This window comes from Chiloscyllium plagiosum, chromosome 37 (assembly GCF_004010195.1).
Source record: "Chiloscyllium plagiosum isolate BGI_BamShark_2017 chromosome 37, ASM401019v2, whole genome shotgun sequence".
NCBI classification, from domain to species: Eukaryota; Metazoa; Chordata; class Chondrichthyes; order Orectolobiformes; family Hemiscylliidae; genus Chiloscyllium; species Chiloscyllium plagiosum.
The window spans coordinates 23,318,472-23,331,131 of record NC_057746.1 but is presented as its reverse complement, the minus strand read 5'-3'; the positions used below and the strand labels follow the sequence as shown (position 1 = coordinate 23,331,131).

Below are 12,660 nucleotides of genomic sequence, written 5' to 3'. Positions count from 1 at the left end.
TCTACACAAGCCAGTAATGAATGTGCAGTCCATCTAGCTCTGGCAATTTTGTTCTGTATACAACAATAACACATTTAGTACCTATAACATAATAGACATTTAAAGGCTTAGGATGTTGCTACTGCTGTTACTGCCATTTCTTTTAGCTACTCCAACAGGAGATTTGCTGTCCTTATTTTTTTCATTCACTCATGGGTGGTGGGCATTACTGGCTTGGCCAACGTTTATTACCTGTCCCTTGTTGCTCTTGAGAAGTTGTGAGGAGCAGCCTTCTTGAACCGCTGCAGTCCATTTGATGCAGGCGGACTCACATGCTAATAGGGAGGGAATTCCAGGATTTTGACCCAGCAATGGTGATATATTTCCAAGCCAGGCTGCTGAATAGCCAAGAGGCCAACTTTCAGGTGGTGGTATTGTTATGTATCTGCTGCCCTCGTCCTTGTACATGGCGATGGTCAGGGATTCGGAGTGTTCTGCCTGAGGTGCCTTGGTGAATTTTTACAGTGCCTTGGTGAATTTCTGCAGTTGTAGATGGTACTCACTGCTGCTACTGAGCATTGATGGTTGAGGGAGTGAATGTTTGTGTGTTTCAGGACAATATCATTTGTCCTGAATGATATTCTGCATCTTGAAGCTGCATCCATCCAGACAAGTGGGGACTATTCCATCCCACACTCGACGTGCGTTGCACTGTCTGTTTTGCACCATTTTCCCACATCCACTGTAGTTTCTCTGCAACTGCTCTGTGTTTCCCACCATAACTCTTCCCCAGATGGACCCCTCTTTCTAATACTGTTCACTTTGTCCTCAAGGAAACTGAAAAATGGAGCGATGTAGGAAGATGTTAGGTTCGATGTCCAAAATGTTGGTCAAAGGGGTAGGCTTTAAGGGGAGACATAAAGGAAGAAAGGGAGTTTTCGGGAGGGAATTCCAGAGCTTAGAAGTTGAAGGAACAGTCAACATGGGGAGTAATTAAGATCAAAGATCCACTCAAATAGTGCATGCCTTGATTTTCTGCATTTTTGTTGTTGAAGTACAGGAGAAACAAGTGAAGTGGGATGAGAAAACAGTGCTGGCTGAGAGCTGGAGAAACAGTGTGCTGTATCACCTTGGAAGCAACCTTTGGGAAGTCTCGCACAGCCGCACGTTATTTTCGGACAATTAAAGTCAATGATGGGAAAGCAGGAGCAGGAAATAGAAATGGACAACTTTAGGAAGTGAACTTCCAGATGTGCTTAGATTTGTAAAACACAACACCCTGCCTAGTCACTTCAGTAGAGCTGAAAATGTGTTGCTGGAAAGGCGCAGCAAGTCAGGCAGCATCCAAGGAGCAGGAGAATCGACGTTTCGGGCATGAGCCTTCTTCAGGAATGAGGAAAGTGTGTCCAGCAGGCTAAGATAAAAGGTAGGGAGGAGGGACTTGGGGGAGGGGCGTTGGAAATGCGATAGGTGGAAGGAGGTCAAGCTGAGGGTGATAGGCCAGACTGGGGGTCTATGAGCAAAGGTTAAACAGGTTGGGACTCTACTCATTGGAATTTAAAGCAATGAGAGGTGATCTCATTGAAACGTATAGGATTCTTAAGGGGCTTGACAAGGTAAATGCTGAGAGGATGTTTCCCGTCATGAGAGAGTCTCCCACCAGGGGACACAGTCTCAGAATTAAGGGGCATCGACTTAAGTCTGAAATGAGGAAGACCATTTTCTCTGTGTTGTGCGTCTTTGGAATGACTTGCCTCAGAGAGCTATGGTTATTTTTGGTTGAGATAGATTCTTGATCAGTATGAGAACGAGGGGTAATGGAGAAAAAGCTGATGTGAGGAATGTGGAAGCAGAAGTGATCTTTTTTGAACAGTGAAGTGGTTGAAGAGGGTGAACAGCCTCCTGCTATTCCTATTTAGAACATAGAACATTACAGCGCAGTACAGGCCCTTCAGCCCACGATGTTGTGCCGCCCTGTCATACTAATCTGAAGCCCATCCCACCTACACTATTCCATGTACGTCCATATGCCTGTCCAATGACGACTTAAATGCACATAAATTTGGCGAATCTACTACCGATGCAGGCAAAGCATTCCATACCCTTACTACTCTCTGAGTAAAGAAACTACCTCTGACATCTGTCTTATACCTATCTCCCTTCACTTTAATGTTGTGTCCCTTGTATGTCTCTATTAAGTCACCTCCCAACCTTCTTCTCTCTAATGAGGACAGCCTCAAGGCCCTCAGCCTTTCCTCGTACGACATTCCTTCCATACCAGGCAACATCCTAGTAAATCTCCTCTGCACCCTTTCCAAAGCTTCCACATCCTTCTTATAATGTGGTGACCAGAACAGTACACAATACTCCAAGTGTGGCCATACCAGAGCTTTCCTGGTTCTGGAACTCAATCCCTCTATTAATAAAGGGGAATTAGGAATTAAGGATTCCTAGTGACAATGGTATGGCAAAGTGCTTCGAATAAGGGTTCAACTAATTTGTATACTTTTAATAATTGCAGTCCATGCATGTCTGTGATTATATCTAATATAGGTAACAGGTGTGAGCCAGCAGCCAAGCACCAATCAAGTTTAATTCGTGCCTCGGCAGTCCTGTTATTTTTACTTCTGATATGCATTGTATTTTACATCAGAGGTAAGTAATGTGACTGAAGCTACTGATTGTTTCAAATGTGTTGCAGCTGATACAAAAGGGGTCGCTTGCTACTTCTAGCAGACATGGTTTTTGCCAGAGCGGGTAGAGTGTGATTCACATGGGGCAGAAAACCAATCTCAGCAAGAACCATTTGTGTCCCATTCATACAGACCCTGTTTTGAGTGTTGTGAAGGGGTAGGCCTGCAGGGTGAAATTTGCAAGTGGATGAAGTAGGTAGAAACTCTCTTGAAGCACAGATGAATTCTGTTTAACTCTCAGCCTTGGAAGTTCTTTAAATCTCCTGCTCTTGAAAGCTAAAGGAGAAAAATGTTGTGGCTGCAGCTGTCAATAATTGTTTTAAAAGAAAAACTGCTGGGTTATTTTGATTGAGGGCATCTCTTCCTGCAATAATTGTTAATATTTCCCGAAGAAGGGACTACTTGCAGCTGAGAGGCAATGTTGATATGAATATGTGAATGAACAGCAGAATTAGGACACTCAGCCCATTTAAAAAGATCGTGACTGATCTGAGTGTAAGCTCCTAAAATCCACATTCCCGCCTACTGCCAATTAACGAGCATCCCTTGTTTAGCAAGAATCCATCTATCTCTGTCTTAAATAAAACATTGCAAGACTCTGCTTTCAGCATCTTTGAGGAAGAGAGCTCCAAAGACCGATGGCCTGCCAACAGAAAAAAAAAGTTGCCTCATCTCTGTCTTTAATAGGAAAACCCTTATTTTTACACAGAGCTCCCTAGTTCTCTATTCTTCCACAAGAGGAAATATCCTCTGCACGTCCACCTGAGCAAGTACTCTCAGGGTCTTATATGGTTTTATACAAGTTCTTCTGCGTTTCTTCTATGTTAGAGAGGTGATGGCGTACTGGTGTTTTTATGGGACTGTGAATCCAGGGATCCAGGTTAACAGACTGGGGACGTGGGTTCTAATGTCTCCACAAGCTGTGCAATTTGAATTAAAGACACAGCCTGGAATTAAAAACTCAAATTTTAAAAAAATTCCACCTGATTCACAAATGTCCTTGAAGGATAGAAATCTGCTGGCTGGCTCACAAGTGACTCCAAATAAACAGCAAGAGGTTGACTCTTAACTGGCCTAGCAAGCCTCTCGGTTATTGAGTCGTAGAGACCCTTCAGTCCAACTCGTCCATGCCGACCAGATATCCCAACCATATCCAGTCCCACCCACCAGCACCCGGCCCATATCCCTCTAAACCCTTCCTATTCATATACCCATCAAGATGCCTTTTAAATGTTGCAATTGTACCAGCTTTTACCACTTCCTGTGGCAGCTCATTCCATGTGAAAAAGTTGCCCCTTAGGTCTCTTTTATATCTTTCTTCTCTCACCCTAAACCTATGCCCTCTAGTTCTGGATTCCCCCAACCCAGGGAAAAGAATTTGTCTATTTATTCCATCCATGTCCCTCATGATTTTATAAATCTCTAAAAGGTCACCCCTCAGCCTCTGATGCTCCAGGGAAAACAGCCCCAGCCTATCCAACCTCTCCCTATAGCTCAAATCCTCCAAATCTGGCAACATCCTGGTAAATCTTTTCTGAACTCTTTCAAGTTTCACAACATCCTTCCAGTAGGAAGGAGACCAGAAATGCATGCAATATTCCAACAATGGCCTAACCAATGTCCTGTACAGCCGCAACATGACCTCCCGACTCCTGTACTCAATACTCTGACCAATAAAGGAAAGCATACTAAACACCTTCTTCACTATCCTATCTACCTGCGACTCCACTTTCAAGGAGCTATGAACCTGTACTCCAAGGTCTCTTTGTTCAGCAACACTTAAATGTATAAGCCCTGCTCAGATTTGCTTTCGCAAAATGCAGCACATTGCATTTATCTGAATTAAACTTCATTCGGCCACTTCTCAGCCCATTGGCCCATCTGGTCAAGATCCTGTTGTCATGTGAGGTAACCCTCTTCGCTGTCCACTAAACCTCCAATTTTGGTGTCATCAGCAAACTTACTAACTGTACCTCTTATGCTCGCATCCAAGTCATTTATATACATGATGAAAAGTAGAGGACCCAGCACCAATCCTTGTGGCACTCCACTGGTCACAGGCCTCCAGTCTGAAAAACAACCCTCTACCACCACCCTCTGTCTTCTACCTTTGAGCCAGTTCTGTATCCAAATGGCTAGTTCTCCCTGTATTCCATGAGTTCTAACCTTGCTAACCAGTCTCCCATGGGGAACCCAGTTATATGAAACTGCTAAAAAGTTTTAGCAAGGAATGAAATCAGACAGACCACTTTGGACTGACTGAAGCACTTTCAACGGATCTAATCTTTTGGGTGTTTCTTGAGTACTTCTGACAAAAGTCGTATTTTGTTTTCAAGCTATGCTCATCAGGACAGTTCGCAAGAATACCAATTCATGGGGCGGCTAACCATAGATTAATACACAGGGCCCTGCCCTTTGCAGTTAGAAAAAGTGTGGGTGTGCATTGCCCTTGTTTGAACTTAGCAAAATCGCTGGGAACCATTTGCTGGTCTGTTTCTCAGGGAAATGCTTTGACCAATCAGAGTTATCCAACCTGGTTTAAAATTTAAGCAAAACTCAGCCATTAACTGTCAATCGTAACTAATTGTTAATGCCTCTACCAATCAGAGCCAATCAGCACTTTCCCTCTCATGCAGTGTAAATGCTGGTTTTCCAGGTCCAGGCAGCGGGCAGTGGAGGGACATCGACTGCTAGGGCTGACCGCCTGCCCCTCTTCTGCGGTTATGTTAGAGCCCGGCTGTCCCTGGAGAAGGAGCACATGGTGTCCACCAACACCCTAGAGTTGTTCAGGGAGAGGTGGGCACAGCAGGGAGTGGAGTGTTTCCCCCTCCAACCTCCATTTTGATTTAATCCCTGCCCTCCCCTTCACTGTTTGATCAGGCAGCATTGCCCTTTCTGTGAAGGGCACTGCTTGTCACTGGCCACTTGGGTGTTTCCTTTCAAAAGCAAAGGAAAAGAAAATGCTGGTTTTCCCCTTGACCTTCTTACAAATTGTAAACGAAAGATGAAAAGAGTCGAAGGCATGTGTTTTTTTTTCTCAACAGTGCTCAAATTGTGTACTACCAAATGACTGTTTCCAATGTCTCTGTGAAATTGATTTGTCTGCCACTTCAGCAGAGCCGGGATAATAAGCAGGTTAGTAATGTATTGGAGCAAATCACTGCAGATGCTGGAATCTGTACTAAAAGTAACAAATGCTGGAGATCGCAGCAGGTCAGGCAACATCCACGGAGAGAGAGCAAGCCAACATTTCAAGTCAATATGACTCTTTGTCAGAGCTCCAGCACCAGCTCTGTTCAGGTTATTAATATAATGGGCGAGGTAGTTTTATCTGAGCCATTCATCATTGCTAGGCTGTGTGGTAAAGTCTGATGCAGAAAATGTTTTGGAAGAGAAGTTCCAGATGATATTCCAAACATCTGTCTGGTAAAAATCTTTGCCAAAGTCATCTTTCTCCTGCAACATAATGCATTGTATGTTTCCCATGAACAGACGGGAAATGGAGGAATTGGATTACAAGGAACCCATCTGCAAGTAACACTGGAAGAGAACCTGATGAACATGGTAAAGTAAGTACCAGTGTCGCATACGTGTTAGAAATGCAACCTTTGCTAACAACCTTCATGTAACCTGTCGTTCACACAGAGATGGAGTTGGAAAATTCTGCTTTATTTCACTCTGTGACAGGTTTCAGTATCTCCTCAGCAAAACACATTCCACTTGCTGCAAGTGGAATCATCTGGTCCTCGTGATACACACATTGACGAGGTTACCTATCCTCTGCTATGTTGTGTCTAGTACTAGAGTAAAACCAGCCCAAATCTCTTCTAGGCTGAAAGCGCACGGTTGAATTAATATCGTGTCTGAAAATGATCTGTTGGAGACAAATTGAACTTTAGACTTCCTGCAGTGCAGGAGCAAGCCATTTTGGCACGTTGAGTCCACATCCATCTTCGGAAAAGTGTCCCATCCAAGCCTCCCCCCAACCATACAATCCTGCATTTTCTCTGGCCAATCCACCTACCCCTGCACTTCTTTTGAATTGTGGGAGAAACCCCACACAGACAGGGGGAGCATGTGCAAACTCCACACAGGCAGTCACCCAAGGATGGAATTGAACCAAGCCACCCCAAAGAAGATTAGAAAATGATTGAAATTGCTGTGTAAAATGCCTTATAATGCTACATGATACACTTTAAACATGTTTGATAATACCAGACTAGGAAAGCTGTCTTTTTTTTAAAAAATCATGACTAAAACTTGCAGGTGTTAAGATGGAAATAATTCAACTGAGAATACTTTTTAATAAAATGCAAATTCATGTTATCAATTTTTGCTAATTGTTTACTCAATTTTTGTACCTTTAGTAAAGCTAATTGCTGGTCACAGACAACTCAATTTACATTTCTTTTCCCTTTAGCAGTTGAACGAGCCATTCTTAAAACATACTGACGATGAGCTAACATAAACGCAGAAATGATGAACTGGATCTAATCTGGAAATGATCTAATCTGCTGCCATTGAAGCATTTCAGAGTCTTACATTTCAGAGTCTGAATACCTTGGGACCAGGAGCACCTGGCTTAATGTTTTCCGCCCTTTAATTTTGAAAGGGGGAGAGTTACAGTTTTGTTTGTACTTTTGATGAGTTCAGAAACACACAGTTATGGGTTGGATATGACATTCTCAGGTTTAAACAACATTTTGAAACAGGAAGTGGGAATTAAGTGGTAATAGTTAGTGGCAATCTATTCCTAAACAAGAATTATCTGACTAGGTGTGAGGGGCTGGCATGTGGGTAGCTTGTAGGAAAATGGCAAGTGAATTGCTTAAAATTAATATCACATTTACTGCTTCCTTCCTGTGCACTTTTCACTTCCTGCCATTTTTTCTGCCCAACACATTGTTGTTCTTTTGCTTTTAATGCTAGGATTCCAGGGTTTGTCCCATTTCAGTTACCTGTCCTTTTCAATCAACTGTCCCCTTTCTCCCATTGGTAGCAATCCTGCTGGGTGTATTGAGTGCCCACCTTCCAGTGCTGCTGTTCAGACAATCTCAGTCCCTCCCACCTCCCAGACTCAGTGGGAGAAACTGCCCAACCTTTTAGCTTTTGCCTCGGGAAACACTAGTTCAATCTCTTGTCAGGTCTTTATCATTGACGTGATTTCGTGATTCGATTATGTCATCAGATTATACCCCTTTGTTTCTTGAAGATATGGTTTTAATGAAGTGCTGAGAGGTTGGAAGTGTGCAAATTATACTGAGACAAGACAAAATGGGTGGCATGGTGGCTCAGTGGTCAGCACTGCTGCCTCACAGCGCCAGAGACCCGGGGTCAATTCCCGCCTCGGGAGACTGTCTGTGTGGGTTTCCTCCGGGTGCTCCAGTTTCCTCCCACAGTCCAAAGATGTGCAGGTTAGGGTGAATTGGCCATGCTAAATTACCCATAGTGTTAGGGACATTAGTCAGAAGGGAATGGGGTCTGGGTGGGTTACTCTTCGGAGGGTGGACTTGTTGGGCAAAATGGCCTGTTTCCTACTGTAGGGATTCTAATCCTAAAAATACTTTAAAATGCTTCCACAGTGATAGTCAAAATTCAAATGAATTGCCTTCGGTGGGGATAGTGCCAAAAAGAAACTTCCTACAATCGAAGACAACCCATCAAAACGTACCACAATTTGAGGGAGACATTAACAACTTTCATACCTCACCCCTCAAAGTTAACGAAAGGTGTGTGTGTGTGTGTGTGTGTGTGTGTGTGTGTGTGTGTGTGTGTGTGTTTTGAAGATGTTTTTCACTAGGTTTTTGCAGTTAATAAATTTGCACTTTGCCTCAACAAACCTTGTTGATCGACTCCTTATTGATCATAGCAAACACTTACATCTTCAGTTGGAGAGAGGAGAGAGGTATAGCCTCATGTGAAAATCTTGTGTGACCAATGGAGGAGGTTACCAAGGGGAACCAGTTCACCCCTTCTCACCCAGTTGTTACAATTAGCAGTTTTTGTCCCACTCTCCCCACCAACACCCTGAATCCAACCCCCCCCCACACACCCCCATACCTTGCCCTGCAATGGGAAAAGATGTAAAACCTGCCTGCCTACCATCCCCCTCAGCTCCATCCATGGCCCCAAACAGTCCTTCCAGGTGAGACAGAGGTTCACCTGCCTCTCCTCCAGCCGAGGTTACTGCATCAGCTGCTCCCCATGTGGTCTTCTCTACACTGGGGAGACCAAACGTAACTTAGGGTACGGCTCACCAAGTATCTCAGCTCCCAGTCACTGCCCATTTTCATTCCCCTTTCTGACAGACCATCCTTGACCTCCTCCATTGCCACAACAAACCACACTGCAAATTGGAGGAACAATACCTCATCTTCCACTTGGGCAGCCTACAGCCTGCAGAATTCAAAATGGAGTTCTCCAATTTCAAATAACCCATTCCCCCGACTCCCTCCAAGCCCCTTCCACTCCCATTGACCAACTAGGTCATACACTCCACCTGGCTTCACCACCCTGACCCCGCCACACCCCTTTATCTGCAGCTCCCCCCACACCCATCCCTAGTCCTGAAGAAGGGTTACACCCAAAACATTGACTTCTCCACCTCCTGAAGCTGCCTGGCTTGCTGTGTTCTTCCAGCTTCCTGCTTGTCTACTTTGACAGAAGCCAGGCAACAATCGACAACAACTTACCCTTTCCTGAACTTCCAGAGCACGATGGCTCTGGTTAGCACTGCTGCTTCCCAGCACCAAGGACCCGGTTCGATTCCAGCCAGGGCAACTGTCTGTGTGGAGTTAGCATGAGCTCCCAGTGTCTGTGTGAGTTTCCTCTCTCTCTGTTAGTTAAAGTGAATGGATCAATAACTCAGTCAGAGCGCTGAATGAATGAATAAATATTGGAACCTCAATACAATGATCAGACCGCAAAGAAGAAACATTAGCAGCCAGCTTCAGGATTAACCCTTAGATTTAGAATGGGCTGGAATTGTAAAATAGCTGTAGCAACACAATGTAGCCACTAGGTGGCTCCAGAAATAAATCTCTGAATAAATTCTCATACAAATTTCAACTCTGGGGCAGTGTGGTGGCTCAGTGGTCAGCACTGCTGCCTCACAGCACCAGGGTCCCAGGTTCAATTCCAGCCTTGGGCTACTGTCTGTGCGGAGTTTGCACAAACTCCCTGTGTCTGCTTGGGTTTTCTCCCACAGTCCAAAGATGTGCAGGTCAGGTGAATTGGCCATTCTAAATTGCCCATAGTGTTAGGTACATCAGTCATTCCTGAAGAAGGGCTTAGGCCCGAAATGTCAATTCTCCTGCTCCTCGGATGCTGCCTGGCCTGCTGTGTTTTTACAGTATCACATTTTTCAACTCTGGTCTCCAGCATCTGCAGTCCTCACTTTCTCCTTGCATTAGTCAGAGGGAAATAGATCTGGGTGTGTTACTCTTCGGAGGGTCGGTGTGGACTTGTTGGGCCGAAAGGCCTGTTTCCACACTGTAGGGAATCTAATCTCTAATCAAATAATACCTTAGGAAATCGGAACAGAGGGAGGCTATTCAGCCCCTTGAGCCTGCTCTGCCATTCAACAAAAGCATGGTGGATTTCACATTCCTCATCTCCATTTTCCTGTGTTATCCCCAGAACCATTGATTCGCTAACTCAACAATAACCTCTCTCAGCCTTATATATACATATATGTATGTGTGTGTATATATATATATATATATATATATATACACACACACAAAGACTCTGCCCCCACAGCAGTCTGTGGCAAGGAGTTCCAGAGACTCTTAACCCACTGAGAGAAAAAAAATTCCTCTTCACCTCAGTCTTTAAGTGATGTGCCTTTACTCTGAGACTATGTTCCCTGGTCCCCAACTGCCCCCAAGAGGGGAAATGTCCTCTCAGCATTTACCTGTCAGGCTCCTTAAGAATCCTATCTGTTTCAATTAGGTCCCCTCACATTCTTCAAAACCCCACACAGAGGGGGTTCACCAGGGTGTTGCCTGGAATGGAGGGTTCTAGCTATGAGGAGAGGTTGAGTGGAATATGATTATTTTCATTGGAAAGAAGGAGATTGAGGGGGGACCTGATTGAGGCCTACAAAATCATGAGAGGTGTAGACAGCAAGACAGGCCAGAGTGGGGGACTCAAATACGAGGGGTCATGAGAGGGGAAAAGCTTAGGGGAGTTATGTGTGGAAAGTTCTTCTCGCAGAGGGTGGTGGGTGCCTGGAATGCGTTGCCAGTGAAGGTGGGAGGGGCGAGAACGATAGCGCCATTTAAGACGTATCTAGACAGATACATGAATGGGCAGGGAGCAAAGGGATACAGATCCTTAGAAAATAGGCAACAGGTTTAGACAGAGGATCTGGATTGGTACAGGCTTGGAGGGCCGAAGGGCCTGTTCCTGTGCTGTAATGTTCTTTGTTTGTTCCAGTGGGTAGAGTCCCAATCTATTTAGCCTTTGCTCAGAAGGCAACATTCCATCCTGGTAAACCTTGTCTGATCTACCTCGAATGAAATTATATCTTTCCTTAAATAAAGGGATCAAAATTTCTCACAGTACTCCAGATGTCTTCTCATCAGCATCTTGTACGGTTGCAGTAAGACTTCCCTATTATTATACTCCAACTCCCTTGAAATAAGAGCCAGTGTTCCATTAGCCCTCCTGCTTACCTGCTCTCCCCGTGTGTTAGTTTCTGTGTTTCATGCATAATTCAGCACTCAGTAAAATTCAGTTCACTCTGTCAATGTTTAATTTTGAATGTCCATGTTTTAGTAAAAATTCACAAAGAACTCTATTTCGAAATTGTCTTACTCTTCCAGACCTTTGGGGATCTCAGAAGATTTTCTTTCACTCTGTTGTTGTGAATGATATTTGCACTGTAGGACCTCACCATAGCTCCTCAAAACCTCCTTCTAATGCCAAGATAGCTATCGGCAGGATATTATTAATTTGGAGAAGGTGCAGCAAGGATTTACAAGGATGTTGCCAGACTGGGAATGGTTTGAGTTATAAAGAAAGGCTGGATAAAAGAGGCCTTTTTTTTCACTGGAATGTAGTGTCCAGGAATGTGCAGGCCAGGTGGATTATCCATGGTAAATGTGGGATTTTGAGGATAGTGTAGGAGCTGGGGTATGGGTGAAATGCTGTTTGGAGGGTCAGTGCAGGATCAATAGGCTGAATAGCCTCTTTCTGCACTCTAATGATTTTATGATCTATATGGGAGTCACTGCCTAGGCCATCATTTATTGTTAATTGTTGCAATAGGTCTAGAGCCACATATAAAGCAGACCAGCTAAGGGTGGCAGATTTTCTCCCCTAAAAGACATTGGTGAACCAGATTGGTTTTGCCAGCAAGGTTTGGGTGGGAGAAGTTGCACATTCTGTACAGGATGAGAATGACATTCCCTCACAAGGGAAAGTCTGCAGTCCTTGCCCACCCCAGTATATGCCCCTAAGCCATAACCACTAAAATAGATAAAGGGTGATCTCACCAGTGTGAATGAAACAGCACAGGTTGTGAAGAGAGCGAGAGAGAGAGAGAGAGAAAGGGGATAAACCTCTTGAGTTTGCTGTGACTCATCATTGCACTATTAGATTTCTTCCCTTGGTTTGCCAATAAAATGAAATAAGTTGGAAACTGTAATCAGTGTGTTGCAGTCACAACATTGATCTGTCTAAATTTCTGTCTGCACTCTCGTTTATATGTTTGTGCCAGGATTAACATTCCAATAAGCACCAAGACATCGTTTGACGGTGATAATGTCATAGAATCATGGAGCGTGGAGACAGACCCTTTGGTCCAACCATATCCCCAAACCAAACTAGTCCCACTTGCCTGCATTTGGCCCATATCCTTCCAAACCTTTCCTGTTCATGTACTTATCCTAACACATTTTAAATCTTATAACTGTCCCTACATCCATCACTTCCTCTGACAGTTCATTCCACATACTAACCACTCTCTTTGTGAAAAACTTGA

General features: G+C 44.3%; 1 protein-coding gene across 3 annotated transcripts in view; it reads left to right on the top strand.

Moving 5' to 3' along the window:
* LOC122541376 overlaps positions 1-8,017 on the top strand; it is a 32,918-nt gene extending 24,901 nt beyond the window's left edge. Inside the window, exons 8-10 of one of the 3 annotated variants that reach the window (XM_043678093.1) lie at positions 2,533-2,634; positions 6,165-6,241; positions 7,093-8,017. In XM_043678093.1, coding sequence (XP_043534028.1) covers positions 2,533-2,634; positions 6,165-6,241; positions 7,093-7,140 — 227 coding nt within the window. In that variant the 3' untranslated portion in view covers positions 7,141-8,017. Of the gene's footprint in view, positions 1-1,039; positions 1,326-2,532; positions 2,635-6,164; positions 6,242-7,092 lie in introns of those variants that run through there. The other 2 variants (XM_043678094.1, XM_043678095.1) reach the window with 2 other exon arrangements.
* The last annotated feature ends 4,643 nt before the right edge of the window (positions 8,018-12,660 follow it).